The 12,605-nt window shown below is 61.9% G+C and overlaps 1 protein-coding gene across 5 annotated transcripts in view; it reads left to right on the top strand.

Annotated features, from left to right (window-relative positions):
• LOC141732449 (opioid-binding protein/cell adhesion molecule homolog) overlaps positions 1 to 12,605 on the top strand; it is a 318,029-nt gene that overhangs the window by 274,257 nt on the left and 31,167 nt on the right. For all 5 annotated transcript variants that reach the window (XM_074561476.1, XM_074561477.1, XM_074561475.1 and 2 more), the window contains one exon: positions 9,836 to 10,068. In XM_074561476.1, the coding sequence (XP_074417577.1) occupies positions 9,836 to 10,068 (233 nt within the window). The remainder of the gene's footprint in view (positions 1 to 9,835; positions 10,069 to 12,605) is intronic.

Below are 12,605 nucleotides of genomic sequence, written 5' to 3'. Positions count from 1 at the left end.
AAAATCGGGCTTTTATCGAAGGCTCGGGGCTGCGCGAAATGCCAAGCTTTCCAGCCGGTATCAAATACCGCTTCGTTTTTCAGCCGTGGGGGTGAGGAAAATGGTGGGTTTGGTTTTTTTTCTCCGCCGTGCGCTTGGGGGTGAAACATCTTCATCAGGACCCTCCTTTCCCCTTCCGCCGGGTCTCCGGGGAAGATGGAATTGATTTCAAATGAGAAAAAGCCTCCCCACCCCTGACGCGCGAGGAGCCCCGAGCCTCGGCCTCCGAAACACCGGCGAGCGCTTTTTCCCGACTATCTGTCAGGCCTGTCTGAAATTGCAGTTTAATTCTCCGTATTTGCTCTTGTATCGTGCATTAAGATACAGCGAGTTTATCCAGCAGTCCAGCTGTTTTGAAGATAATTACTACAGAACTCAACCTGATGTAAAATAATCCTCCCGGGCAAGCAGCCAAGAGCCGGAGACTTATCCTCCGAAGACTGAAACCTCTCCATTACCCTTAAGAGCCGCCGAGATAGGAGCGGGCGTCTCATGACAAATATATTTTCGGTGGTAATTAACGGGGGGGTTGGGAGAAGAGGTTTGCCTTCCTCCCCCCGGCTTCTATCGGGCACGGACCGACCGATAGCGTGAGGACCGTGGGTGATGGAGACCTGGATGGGTTTCCATCCAAAGCCAAACCCTACGCACCGTGGTTTCACCCAGGAAACCATGCGGCGGTTGTCACCTACGCGCCTTTCTGCCATCCCCCTCGCCGCATGGGCACCTCGTCCTGCGCCAGGGCGGCTTCGGAGCGATTTTCCCTCCTAGAAGCCAGGGACGGATGTACGATCGCTTTGCTGGGGCTGTACAGCAGCTCCTTCTGTCGCCAACACACCCCGGCCCGTGTTTTAATCAAGCTGCCAACATCCTTTCTTCTGTAGCGTCTGCGGGATGCTGCCGCGGCCGCTCTCCCCCGGGTTGAAAGCGGCCCCCTCGCCCGTCTGAGACGGAGACGGTCGCCAGTCCCATCAGGACGGCTGAATCATAGCGGTCGGAGCCTCGTACTGCCACGCGTTCATTACCGGTGCTTAACTACATGGCTAACTGCGACAGCGAAACAGTTATTTCTGGCTCTCCCCACCCTGGGAAGGCGGATGAAAAAAAAATAAAATATAGAGACAAAAGGAATAGCAAGGGAGAAACCCAGCCCCCAAAGCCCACCGCAGGCGTAGGGGGCTGCAGGTTCTCGCCTGTACGGGTCCGCTAGCCGCGCCGGCAAGAAACTCCGCGTTTCTTCTTCTCCTTTTGATTGAAGAACACTAGAAATCAGCCGGGGCGCAGGTGCTGCATTGTGTTAGATTAGCGCTGATTGAATTCGTACACGGGCGCTGATTGAGGCGCGGGGCTCTGCCGAGCAGGGGGGTTTGCCGGATCGCGCCCCTCCACCGGCACCGCGACGCTGTCGGGTCTTTTCTTCCCCGTCGGGACGTAGGGCAGAGCTCCGGCGTAGGGTTGAGGGGAATTTGGCTTCCCTGGCGAGCAGACAGCTCTCCGCCGATGTTTCCTAGGATGGGTGGCGATGCCTTGATGGGAAATGGTGGTGGTCGTCAATCATCCCTTTGGAGAGGAGCTGCGATCCTCAACCCGCAGGACGGCCCGGTGGCCACCAGTGGGTCGATGTTTCCTGGGACAGGTAGCGATGAATCGGTGGTAAATGGTGATGGATGTCGGTGGCGTCCTTGGAGAGGAGCTGGGAGGAGGTCCCAGCCTTCTTCGGCCCGGAGGATGGCCCGGTGGCCCCGAGCAAGTTGGGAATCGGTGCCCGACCACGTCAGGGACCCGGCTTTGGGCAGAGAGCGCAATCGCTTCGGTACGGTTTTGAGCAAGGAATGATGCCTCTCGCTGCACTTCTTGCCACGGCCAGGGTGTTCCTGGACTGGCCGCCCCGACTCGGCGCCATCGTTTTCCGTCTCTCTCTGGGAGACCAGGCGTGGACGCCAGCATCGACTGACTCCGCTGTTAGCATTGAAGTGCCACCTGCTCTATAAACATCCCCATTGATCTGCTCTATTCAAAGGCCTCCCGCTTTATTTCTTCTGCTGCCGTCTCATATTTCCTTCTGAAGGTTTCTCCTAAGCTAATAACAGCCGTGAGCCCTTGGGGCCGAGGCCCATGCCCGCCAACCTTCCCCGCCGCCTCCCGGGGGCGCATCCCGACGCGTGGAGGCGGCCGGAAGGCGGCTGCGTGGGGAATCGGGAGCTGCGAGGCCGTAGCCAGAGGCAGTTCGGGAACCTGGCGCCGTCCTGAGGGCAGAGAGCGTTGCTGTTATTCTCCAATCGGCGATGCGTTTGGGAGCAGATTGCAATCGCCGTGACTCGCGTGAGGCAGGGAGGGCAACCGGGAGCTTTGCGACGGGGAGGGATGCGATTTCCCTGTGGGAAAGGGTTCGGGTAGAGCCCAGATCTGGAGCGTGCCGAAGGCAGTGGTGACCTTTCGGGGGGCCGCAGAGCCTCAGTCACCGGGATACGGATGCGTTGTCATGTCAGAAACGAGGGACTCATGGCGGGAAAATCCGGTGGGACCCAGGAGCGGAGGGCGCCCGAGTGTCTGTCGCCATCCGACTACCCTTCGCGTTGCCCGTGATGTTGTCAGGGCAGCGTGTGTCCCCGCCAGCTGGAAGTAAAAGCAGCAAGGAGCGAAAGAAGGGCTTTAGGAACGAAAGGGAAAGGCTTGCTGGCTTTAACAGAGCCAACTGCGGTTTCTGGCTTTGCGCGATGTGGAGCGTTAATTCAGAAAATCCCGAGAAGGGCTTTGGGGAGAAGACGCGGTCAGGTCGCGGCGGCGGCAGCCACGTGCAGCCGCTCGTCTCGCCGCTCGTCCCTTCCCCGTGCAGAGAACGGTCCGTTTCTGAGCCACGTGCAGCGCAGCTCTGCCTGCATCGGCCTTAGCATCGCAGCGGTGCCCAGGTCCGTGGTTCCCAGGCTGGGATGCGGGCGCAGGGCAAGCCCCTTGAAAGCCAAAGACGGATGCTGACACGGCTAGAGCTTCGGAGCCCCCGGCGTGTCGCAGGGGCCGCCCAAAGGCCCGCGGATGCTGGGAGCCAAGCAGCCGGTGGCGTTCTGCGCGGCGTGGTGCCCTCAGGGACCGCACGTTAAGTCTGGACTGGCTGATGCCTGGTGCGGGCAGCTCCCGCCCTCCTCATCATCTTGCTATCAGTCTAATGCCCGGCAGCGGCAGTCGTGGACCAAAACACCATTAAACTATCTGAAACGGAGCAACTCGTCAGCCCCTGCCCTCGCGGGCTTATTATCTTTGCAGATGGATGTTTTATATTTAGCAACCTCTAATGTATCCATTCGGGGCAGGGATTTTTCACGGGGAGCAGCTTCTACTCCCGCGCTCGGTAGTGAGGACGCAAAGAGCCAGCGCCGGGGAACCGGCAGGGAGAAACACACCCCGACAAGCCCCGAGCCTTTAAGGGGGGGCAGGAGGGTCCCGTAGCCCTCAGAGGGAAGGGGAACGATTTGCCGGTGGTCCGGAGCTTGTCGGAATGGCATTGGGAGCGCTCGGGGAACGGGAGCGGCGCGGTAGCGATGGGGCCAGGCAATTAATGCAGTTTGGAGAGAATGAGAGCCGGTGGCACATGGCTTTGCGGGAGGTAACGAGCCGAGCGGTTTACGGCACGGAGGGAGGGAGGTTATGGGGAAAAGGGGAACCGTTTAAGGCTGGCCGAGCTCCCTTTGCATCCCACGTCTTTTCCCACGGAGGCGCGGCGATGGGTCGGGAGAAACTGGCCGCTCGCGGCCTGGATGAGCAAACGACCCGCTGGATCGAGCACCGGCTGGACGGGTGGTCCCAAAGAGCGGCGGTCAACGGAGTTAAACGCAGCTGGCGGCCGGTCGCAAGTGGCGTCCCTCAGGGCTCGGTGTCGGGACCGTTTCTGTTTAACGTCTTTATTGATGATCTTGATAAGGACATAGAGCGTATCATCAGCAAGTTTGCAGATGACACGAAGCTAAGCGTGAGTGTTGATCCGCATGAGCACAGGGGAGGCTCTACGGAGAGACTCGGATGGATCGGACCGACGGGCCAACGCTAATGGGATGAGCTTCAACAAAGCCGAGCGCTGGGTCCCGCACTCGGGCCACAACAACCCCACGCATCGCCACAGGCTCGGGGAAGCGTGTCCGGCAGAAAAGGACCCGGGGGTTCTAATTGACAAGCGGCTGAGTACGAGCCAGCAGCGTGCCCGGGCGGCCAAGAAAGCCAACGGCATCCTAGGAGGGCGGCGATTGTCCCCCTGTACTGTGAGGCCACGTGCCTTGAGTATCGTGTCCAGTTGGGGGCACCTCAATACGAGAGAGAGATCGAGGCGCTGGAGCGAGTGCAGAGGAGGGCAATGAAGCCGGCGAAGGGCCCGGAGAATAAATCTGACGAGGAGCAATGGAAGGAGCCGGGACCGTTTAGTTTGAGGAAGAGGAGGCTGAGGGGAGACCTCCTCGCTCTCTACGACGACTCGAAAGGACATCGTAGAGAGGTCGGTGCCGGTCTCTTCTCACAGGTCATTAGGGATAGAACAAGAGGGAACGGCTTCGGGCCGCAACAACAGGGGAGGTTTAGGCCAGACCTTAGGAAAAAAGTCTTCCCGGAAAGAGCGGTCAGACACTGGAACAGGCTGCCCGGGGAGGTGGCGGAGTGACTGTAGAATCGTAGAATCAGAGGATTGTTAGGATTGGAAGGGACCTTAAAGATCACCTAGTTCCAACCCCCCGCCACGGGCAGGGACGCCTCCCGCCAGCCCAGCTTGCTCAGACCCCCGTCCAGCCTGGCCTTAAAAACTTCCAGGGATGGCGTTGCCTCTCCGGGCAACCTGTTCCAGTGTCTCACCACCCTCGTGGTGAAGGACTTTTTCCTAACGCCCGGTCTGAATCGTCCCATCCCTAGTCCCTGAATGCGTTTACGAGTCGTTTAGATGTGGTGTTGGGGGATACGGTGTAGGGGAGAACTCTGTAGAGCGGGGTTGACGGTTGGACTCGACGATCCCGAGGGTCTTTTGCAACCCGTATGATTCTGCGATTCTATGATTCTATGACTCGGTGAGCGGGTGGCAAGGGCTCGACGAGAGGTGGCGGAGGTGGGCGATGCCGAGCGGCACATCGCGGTTCCCCTCCGTCCTCGGGGTGCCCGGATAGCGTGGGTCCGCGCACCCCGCATCCAGGTGCTGGGAGGGATGGGCGAGATGGGAGCAGGGATACCGTGGGTGGCTCAGAGAGGGCCCAGGGCGCCAGCGGAAGGGACGGGGAACGAAGACGAAGCGCCTCCCGCCCTCCGCGCTAAGAATAAATAGCGGGGCTGACAGTGATGGGGGGCCGGCGGTGCAGGCCCGCCCTTGGGGAGCCATCGCGCAAGATCCGCCGTCACATGCCGCAGATGCCATCGTAGCCACGGCTCATTTGACGCTTTGCATTGTTGGGAGAGGATTAGAGGAGCCGCTGGGTTTCGACGGCCCGCTTCTCATTTGCATCTTGAACGAAGCGGGAGCCCAGCCAGGTTGTGTTCTTTTGTGTTTACTTCTGAGGAAGCGTGTTTATTTCCGATGATTACAAATAAATCTCCTCTGCCTTTGCTCCAGCCGCCCGCGATAAAAGGCGTCGGGAGCCCGTTAGCTGCGTAGCCGGGGCGAGCGCCGGAAGGGAAGGAGAAATCCCATTAGGCGTCCCCTGCGAGCGTAATTAGCGATTTGTTCTCAAGGAGGAGGGGGCCGGGGCGCGCGCGCCGCCCCCGTGACAGGTGCCGTCGCTTGGAAACCTCCCGGGGCGAAGCATCCCCCCGGCGCTGCCGAGGGGCCGCGCTCCCGATCCGGGCGAGCTATTTTAGCCGCCGCAAAGTGGGTCAGGCGGCGCGTTTGCGACCGGTTTGGGCACCTCCATTTGTCATTTTGACGAGACGCATTGCCTACAGGAGAGAAGTTGAAGGTTTGGGCTCGAAGGGCCGTAGAAGTATTTAGAAGCAGAGCGTCGTCGGCTTGCGTCAAGAAGAGTTCTAACTTAATCCAAAGAGGAGCATCTTCCCTTGAGCCTGGCCGGGAAGCGGTCTCCCGGATTGCTGGGGACGCGCGCCGAGCTGTCAGGGTCCCAAGCATCCCATCCTTTGGGAGATTTGGCACCCACAGAGAGGGGTTTGCCAGACTTCCGTTATGCCTCCTACTCCGCGTGTGCCGTTTATCCTGCCAAACTGTTGCCAGGAGCGTGTGCCAACGCCGGGCACGATATTTCCCTTGGCGCGGGGCGGACGCCGAGGGCGGCCCCGGCGCCACACGGCTCGGCTCGGCGGAGTCGGGAGCGCAGAAAAGGTCCGCGATGCCGACTGGGAAAGGTGGGGAATGAAGGGAGCGGTGCAACGTCACTGTAACGTCCCGCGAGTAGGAGAAGCGCCGTCAGGGTCATCGATGGACCCAGGCGGGAGCCGGCGGCGAGAGGGATGCGGGCGTCTCTCCTAATAGCTCCGGGAGGAGGGAGCCGGTCACCGTGTGCCACCGAACAGAAAGAGCGCGTCGGCAGAGTTACGCGTCTTGTTGACACCAGGTGAAATGACTCCTCGGCAAACGTCAAAATTAGCATTTAAGGATGAGGAATAGGGGCAATTCGAGGGGAAGCGGCGCGGCGGCGCCGCCGCCGGCTCCCCGCCTCGTGCATCTTCTCCCGCAGCCGCGTTCGGGTTCACGGCCCGAGAGGCCACGCGTATCGGGGGGGGCCGGAGCTCGGGCGAAGCCCGGCGTCCGAGGCTCCTCGGTGACGGGTCTGGCGGAAGCAGCGTTGCGGGAGGCACCCGACGGTGTCAAAAAGTGTCTACTCGAAGGCAGTGAGGGTGAGAGCGGGACGCGGATGCAGAGGAGAGGAGGGGACGGGTCACGCTGCACGAAGAAGGGACGAGGCGGCTGCCGGGCTCTTGCGTTTGGGATGCTTTTAGGTCCCCAGATATTCCCCCCGCCTTGCCGATGGGTTTTCCCCAGGTGAGATGCGGGATGGGTTTATTTCCCTCCTGTCTGACAGGCGCTTTATTGTCTTTTGTCCCTCCCGGCCTCGTAAGGCAGGGTTTCTCCCGGCGATGGATACGGCGCCTTCAGGAGACCGTTAATGGGGGCTTGTCTTTGTTCTTAATTAGATCCCTTCAAGGGAAAACCTCCCGGCCCGCTTTATTATCCGGCTTTGTCAGAGCTCGTCTGCTTTATCTAAACACTTTGCAGAAGTCGCTTTCCCTGTTTGCTTACTGGAGACATTATCATAATCCTGGTCAATTGGAAATAGGTAGCAAAGACGGCTGGGCGGACGAGGGGGAGCCGGCGGCGTCGAGGCTCGCGGAGCTCGCTTTCCGAGCCGGCTAACGAAGCTGGCGGGGGGCTCCTCGCGTCGGGACGTGGCACGGCGTTTGCCTGCGGAACGGCAATTCCCAGGGCGCGGGCAGTCTTGCAGCAGGAAGGCGAGGCGGGGCATGAAAGGCACCTCCGGAATCGCCGTGGTTGCCGTGGCGGCTGCTGAGCGGCGGCTTTTCTGCCGGTCGGTTCCTCCGACACATCGTCAGGAGGCGCAGGAGGGATGGTGTTTGGAAGGAGGGCGGTTTGTCCGGTCCCTCCGCGTGTGTAGGGAACGGGCCGGACTCCAGGGGAAGACGGGCACCGTGGGAGGCACGCAGAGCCGCTGGGACTCGGTTCCAGATGAGCCGTTGAGCGGACGCTCAACCGAAGAGCGAGGGGGAAGGACGGGGAGGAGGTGCCTTTGCCCCCTTGCTCTTGGCATGAGTTTGTTCGAAGGAGGAGTCTCCGAGTTGCTCCCGCGCGTTTGTTCCGAGTGGTTCGGAGGGCGGTACCGGTCGCCAGGCGCCGGCGGCAAGGGACGGCGACGCCGTCCTCGCCCTTCCTTGCGGGAGCGTGTCTGCCCGTGTTAGGGGCACGACTTCTGCAGGTGCGGCCCCGGGCCGTCAGCGCGAGCGGCAAAGACAGAACGAGCGACCCCATTTCTCGGGGGTCCCAAAGCAGCCCCGGACTTCCCCAGGGAGCCAACCGGGTGCGCACCGGCCGAAGGCGGGCAGGGCCGGCCGAGCGTACGCGGCGTCGGCAGGGCCTCCTCGTCCCCGTCGCTTCCAACCCTAGTCCTTGCGCTTCGCCCCTAACGAGGCGACCCGAGAGTACCTCGCGGGGCCGTAGTCTGGATATTTATACGAGCGCAGACACGCACGTTGTCTGTTTTACATATCGCTGCCCTGATTTTGCAGCGCGCGCAATGAATAATTTACCGAAGCCGTGTGTAAGTATCTCTTTATTATTCATTATAATGAAGTGAGACAGCAGTAATAGTCCACTAGACTGGAATCCCCCAGGGCCGAACTTAACTCGGCCGCGCTTAGCTCTCCCCCAGTTAATTTGGACGAAGGGAGGGCTCGGCTTCCCGACAACGACGGCCCCGGCACGAGGCCGGGCGGGCTCCCGGCACGCCGTCCGCTCCACGGCGGGCGCGGAGAGCCATCCGTCTTTCCCGGCATCCCCCCGCGACGCGGCCGGCGGAGACGTACAGCTCCTGCGAGGGGAAAATTACTCGTTGGCGGGGAGGATATACGGCTCGTTCCCGCGAACCGAGCGCCCGGGGGCACCCTCAAGCACGCCAAGCGTGGCCCCTTCCCTCCGCCCGATTAATAATCTCGATGGAGGTGACGCGCCGCGATCCCGGCAAGGGAGGCGTATAACACCCCCGAAGCCCGTGCGGCGAGGACGGGGACGGCCCGACGGCCCCTCTCCGAATTTACAGGCGTGCGGAGAGGGACTCGCACGCGTTTCTCGACGGACCGTTTTCCCTTTTCCCTAAGATCTCGGCTGCACAAAGCTGCGGCAGCGTCGGCGGCACAAGCTTGCGCCTAGTTGGGTTTTCCCGGTTTGCTCGGAAGCCGACGAAAAGCTCCTTCGCCGCAGTCCTCGAGCAGGGAAAGCGGAGCTCCCGAGAAACGCCGGGCTCTCAATGTAGCCAAACGCTCGGCATTTTTGCTGCGGGGGCGCCGGCGGCAAAGGCCGGCAGTAAATAGAATGGCAAAAATCTATCGAAGGGAAGGAAAAAAGCCACATTCTCCGGGCGCATTTTCATTCCCTTTTATTCCCCGCTCCCCCGCCCCGGCTCTGTTCTTTGCCAAGGGTCCGGCAGCGTCGCGGGCCGGAGCTGCCGAACCGTCTCGGAGCGGGGAGGGCGGGAGCCAGGCAGGAAATAAATAACGGCAACGGCCGCGTCGCGTGTCAGAGGCGCTCGTCGGATTTACGGCCGCTTATCCAAATGTTCCCTTCTCGTCCCCGCACGCCGTCTCCGGCTGTTTCTCTTCCTCCCCGCTCCCCCCGCGCGCGCCCGGCCCCTCTCCCCAGCAGCGTGCGCGTATATCGCCCCGGGGATGGCTCGAGGGCGGCGCCGGCAAACCGAACCGTCAGTGAATTTTAGAGCTTCATCTGAAATTCTCCATGTGCGGGGCGGGTGGTGCAGCGTTGGCGTGGCTCGCAGCGGTCAAACGTAGCGGGAATTTCGTCTGCGGCTCCTCGTCTCTGCGTGAATGGAAAAGGCAGGGCTGGGTTTGTGGTGAATGTGCCGTTCCTGTGAAATCTCAGGGGGCGCGGGATGTGGCGCGCGCCATCTCCCTGCCGGCGATCCGGCCGAGTGCGACGGGGAGCCCAAGCCGCAGCTCCCGTCCCGCTGGCGTCTCCTTTTAGGACGAGCGCGACGGGGAGCCCGCGCCAGCGGGCTGGCGTCTCCTTTTAGCGTCCGGGATACTCGCCGTCGGTCGTGCCCCTCGCGTCGGTGACCCTCTGTCTCTTCCCTTGCAGGTGTACCGTGGATGACAGGGTCACGCGGGTGGCGTGGTTGAACCGCAGCACCATCCTGTACGCCGGCAACGACAAGTGGTCTATAGACAACCGGGTGGTCATCCTCTCCAACACCAAGACCCAGTACAGCATCAAGATACACAACGTGGATATCTACGATGAGGGCCCCTACACTTGCTCCGTGCAGACAGACAATCACCCCAAGACTTCACGCGTCCATCTCATCGTGCAAGGTAGGTCTCGACGTACGGTTGCCAAACTGTTTGATACGGAAGGACGCGTGGAGTCGCGACGAGTTCGGAGGCCCTCTCGGCGACGGAGACGTAGGGACGAGACCAACGGGTGTCGCTTTGCGGGCGGGACCTCGCGGGGACAGGGGCGTCGGCCACGGGGGGGAGGCGGACTCACGTCATCTCAGCCTCGCCGCGTCGTCCGGTCATCGCGCGGCGCAGGGGACGCCAGGCCGGCGTCCTCCTCCCGCCGCTCCCTTGCCGGTCCCGTCTGCGAATCGGACCCGTCCCTGCTGCTCGGGACCCACGTTGCTCGGTTCGCGCTTTCAGGGAGGTGGCTGTAAGGCGCTCGGGCACGCCTCAGAAGACGCTTCGGCGCAGCCAAAAGCCAAGCGCTGCCGGACGCAGCGGAGGAGCCGAGTCCGAGGGCACGAGGCCCCCGGGTTTCGGGAGAGAGGGCAGGAACGTGCGGAAGACGTGGCGGGATGGCGACGGGCTGTCGGCGCAGGGCTTTGTAGGCGAGGATGTCGGTGTAGCAGACGCCGTCGGGTCGGGAAGCGGCGTTGCTGAGGCCGCTGCGACGGGGGCTATCCGTGCGTCAGCAGATCGGAGGTGCCCGTAGCACTCCGGCGGGCGCCGCCTCCGGATCCCGGCGGCTTTGCACCGGCTGCCGGCTTGTGTCCAGTCTGTAGATTAATTTTTCAGAGGTAGCGTTAGTTCAGGTTAGATAAAGATAATGAAAGTTTCTCAATCCTCTTAAAGAAGATTTATCTGGCCGAGTAGAAAGCTCTCGGAATACAATAAAGCGTGTATAAAACTGGGACCTAATCTTTCCTTTAATTTCAAACAGCTGATGGGTATCGATTTTGCAATGAGCAAAGCTGAGAAATTTCTCGGCCTCGACAGGTCTCCGAGAAGCCCTCGGCACCGATACCCGTCGATTTACGTATCCTTCCCGCGTGGAGGAGGCGGGGTTCGATCCGGGCCACCCTTCCGTGGGCTTTTCGGGGCCGCTCCCGGCGGGAGCGCCTCGGGGGGGCCCCTCGGCTCGGGAAGAGGGGAGCGGCGGACTGCCGGGAGCGTCCCCTCCATCCCTGGCGGCAGGGTCTCTCCCGCGCCCCCCGTCGGAGTGGCGTGCGAGCCGTCTGTCCGTCCGTCCGCGAAGTTTTAATCCGTTTATCCCATCTTCTCTCCGATGGTGCTAATCCGTCCGGTCAACATGGGTGAAGCACCCAAGTGCTTTGCACCTAATGATATTAGGCGAGCGGGCAGAGTTGGTCCGTATTTGCTCCCGTCGCCCCTTTTTCGGAGCGGGGTCGGCAACGTAGACGCTTGCTGGGCTCGGGCGGCCCGCGGCGAGGGACAGCTCGCATCCCGAGTGAGGGTCCGGCGGCGAGGCGTTCCGAGATGTGGCGGGAAGAGCTTTCCCCCGGCGGGCGCGAGCCGTGTCGAACGGGTCCCGCCGCAACGATCCGCGCGGCCGCGGGGAAGCCTGAGAGGAGGCAGGGACGGGCGGTTACGGAGGCCGAGGCGACGCAGACCGCGCCGGGAAGATTTTGCGTTTGTTTATTCTGGCGCTAAGCTCAAGCCAGGCGGTTCGCCCAAGTCGTGGCGCCAAGAAAATGCACGTGTAGATAGACGTGCTCTTGCAGCGACGGTCACGTCCGGAGAAGGAGATCCTTCGTTGCTGCGTTCTCGCTTCCTCTGCAGCGCAGTCCGGTGCGTCAGACACGCTTGCCAGCGGCTCGGAGCTCGGAGCCGTTAGCCCCCGCGCCCGCGTGCTGGGGAGGAGGTGGTTTTCTACGGGGGCGGGTAAGAATTAGCTCCGCGGTCCGTGCCGGGAGGAAGGGAGCGGCGTTCCGAGGAGGCAGGCGAGCCGAGGACGCGCTTCGCAGGGCAAGAGCGAAGCCCTCTTTCGGCGGTAGCTCTCCCGGCCCTAAATGTCGGCTTCAACAAGAGGTTCGGCGTCCTCCTCCGTCAAGGAGGCGGCCAGGGCGGGAGGAGCACGGGGGACGGCCAGGCAGGGCCCGGCACGTGCCGGCGGAGCAGCCGGCGGGCAGCGGCCACTGGTTAGCGAGTGCCGTCAGGTCCATTAATTTATACTGGCCCTTTGCAAAGGTAAAAGTTGACCGGAGAGAGCATCGATTCTTCGTCCCCGCGTTCAGTGGGGTTTTAATTGCGCTACGGCGGGGCCCGGCCTTCCCTCCCGGCAGCCCGGCGATAAATCTGCCGGGGAGTCGCCGTCCACGGTAAACGTGTCCGTCGGTGGCAGCGTTAATACGTTTCTCAGATCAGTGTATCGCAGCAGCCGCCAAAGAGGGCCCGTAAGAGCGTAGATGGCAGCGGGCCAGAGGGGTTCTTTTGTCTCCCTTTTCCTCCGGTTTCCGGGGGCTCCCTCGCGATGACGGGACGGACGCTTTCAGGGCCGTGCCGGGGTGTTTCAGAGGGAGCGAGGAGCGCGGGGAGGCTCGGCGTGTAATCTCGTATGAGCAGACCAGGAGGCACCTCGTTGCCTTTGCGGCCTAGACAGCTGGCGCGGA

This window comes from Larus michahellis, chromosome 17 (genome assembly GCF_964199755.1).
Source record: "Larus michahellis chromosome 17, bLarMic1.1, whole genome shotgun sequence".
Classification (NCBI taxonomy): Eukaryota; Metazoa; Chordata; class Aves; order Charadriiformes; family Laridae; genus Larus; species Larus michahellis.
This window is presented reverse-complemented; position numbering and strand designations above follow the sequence as displayed.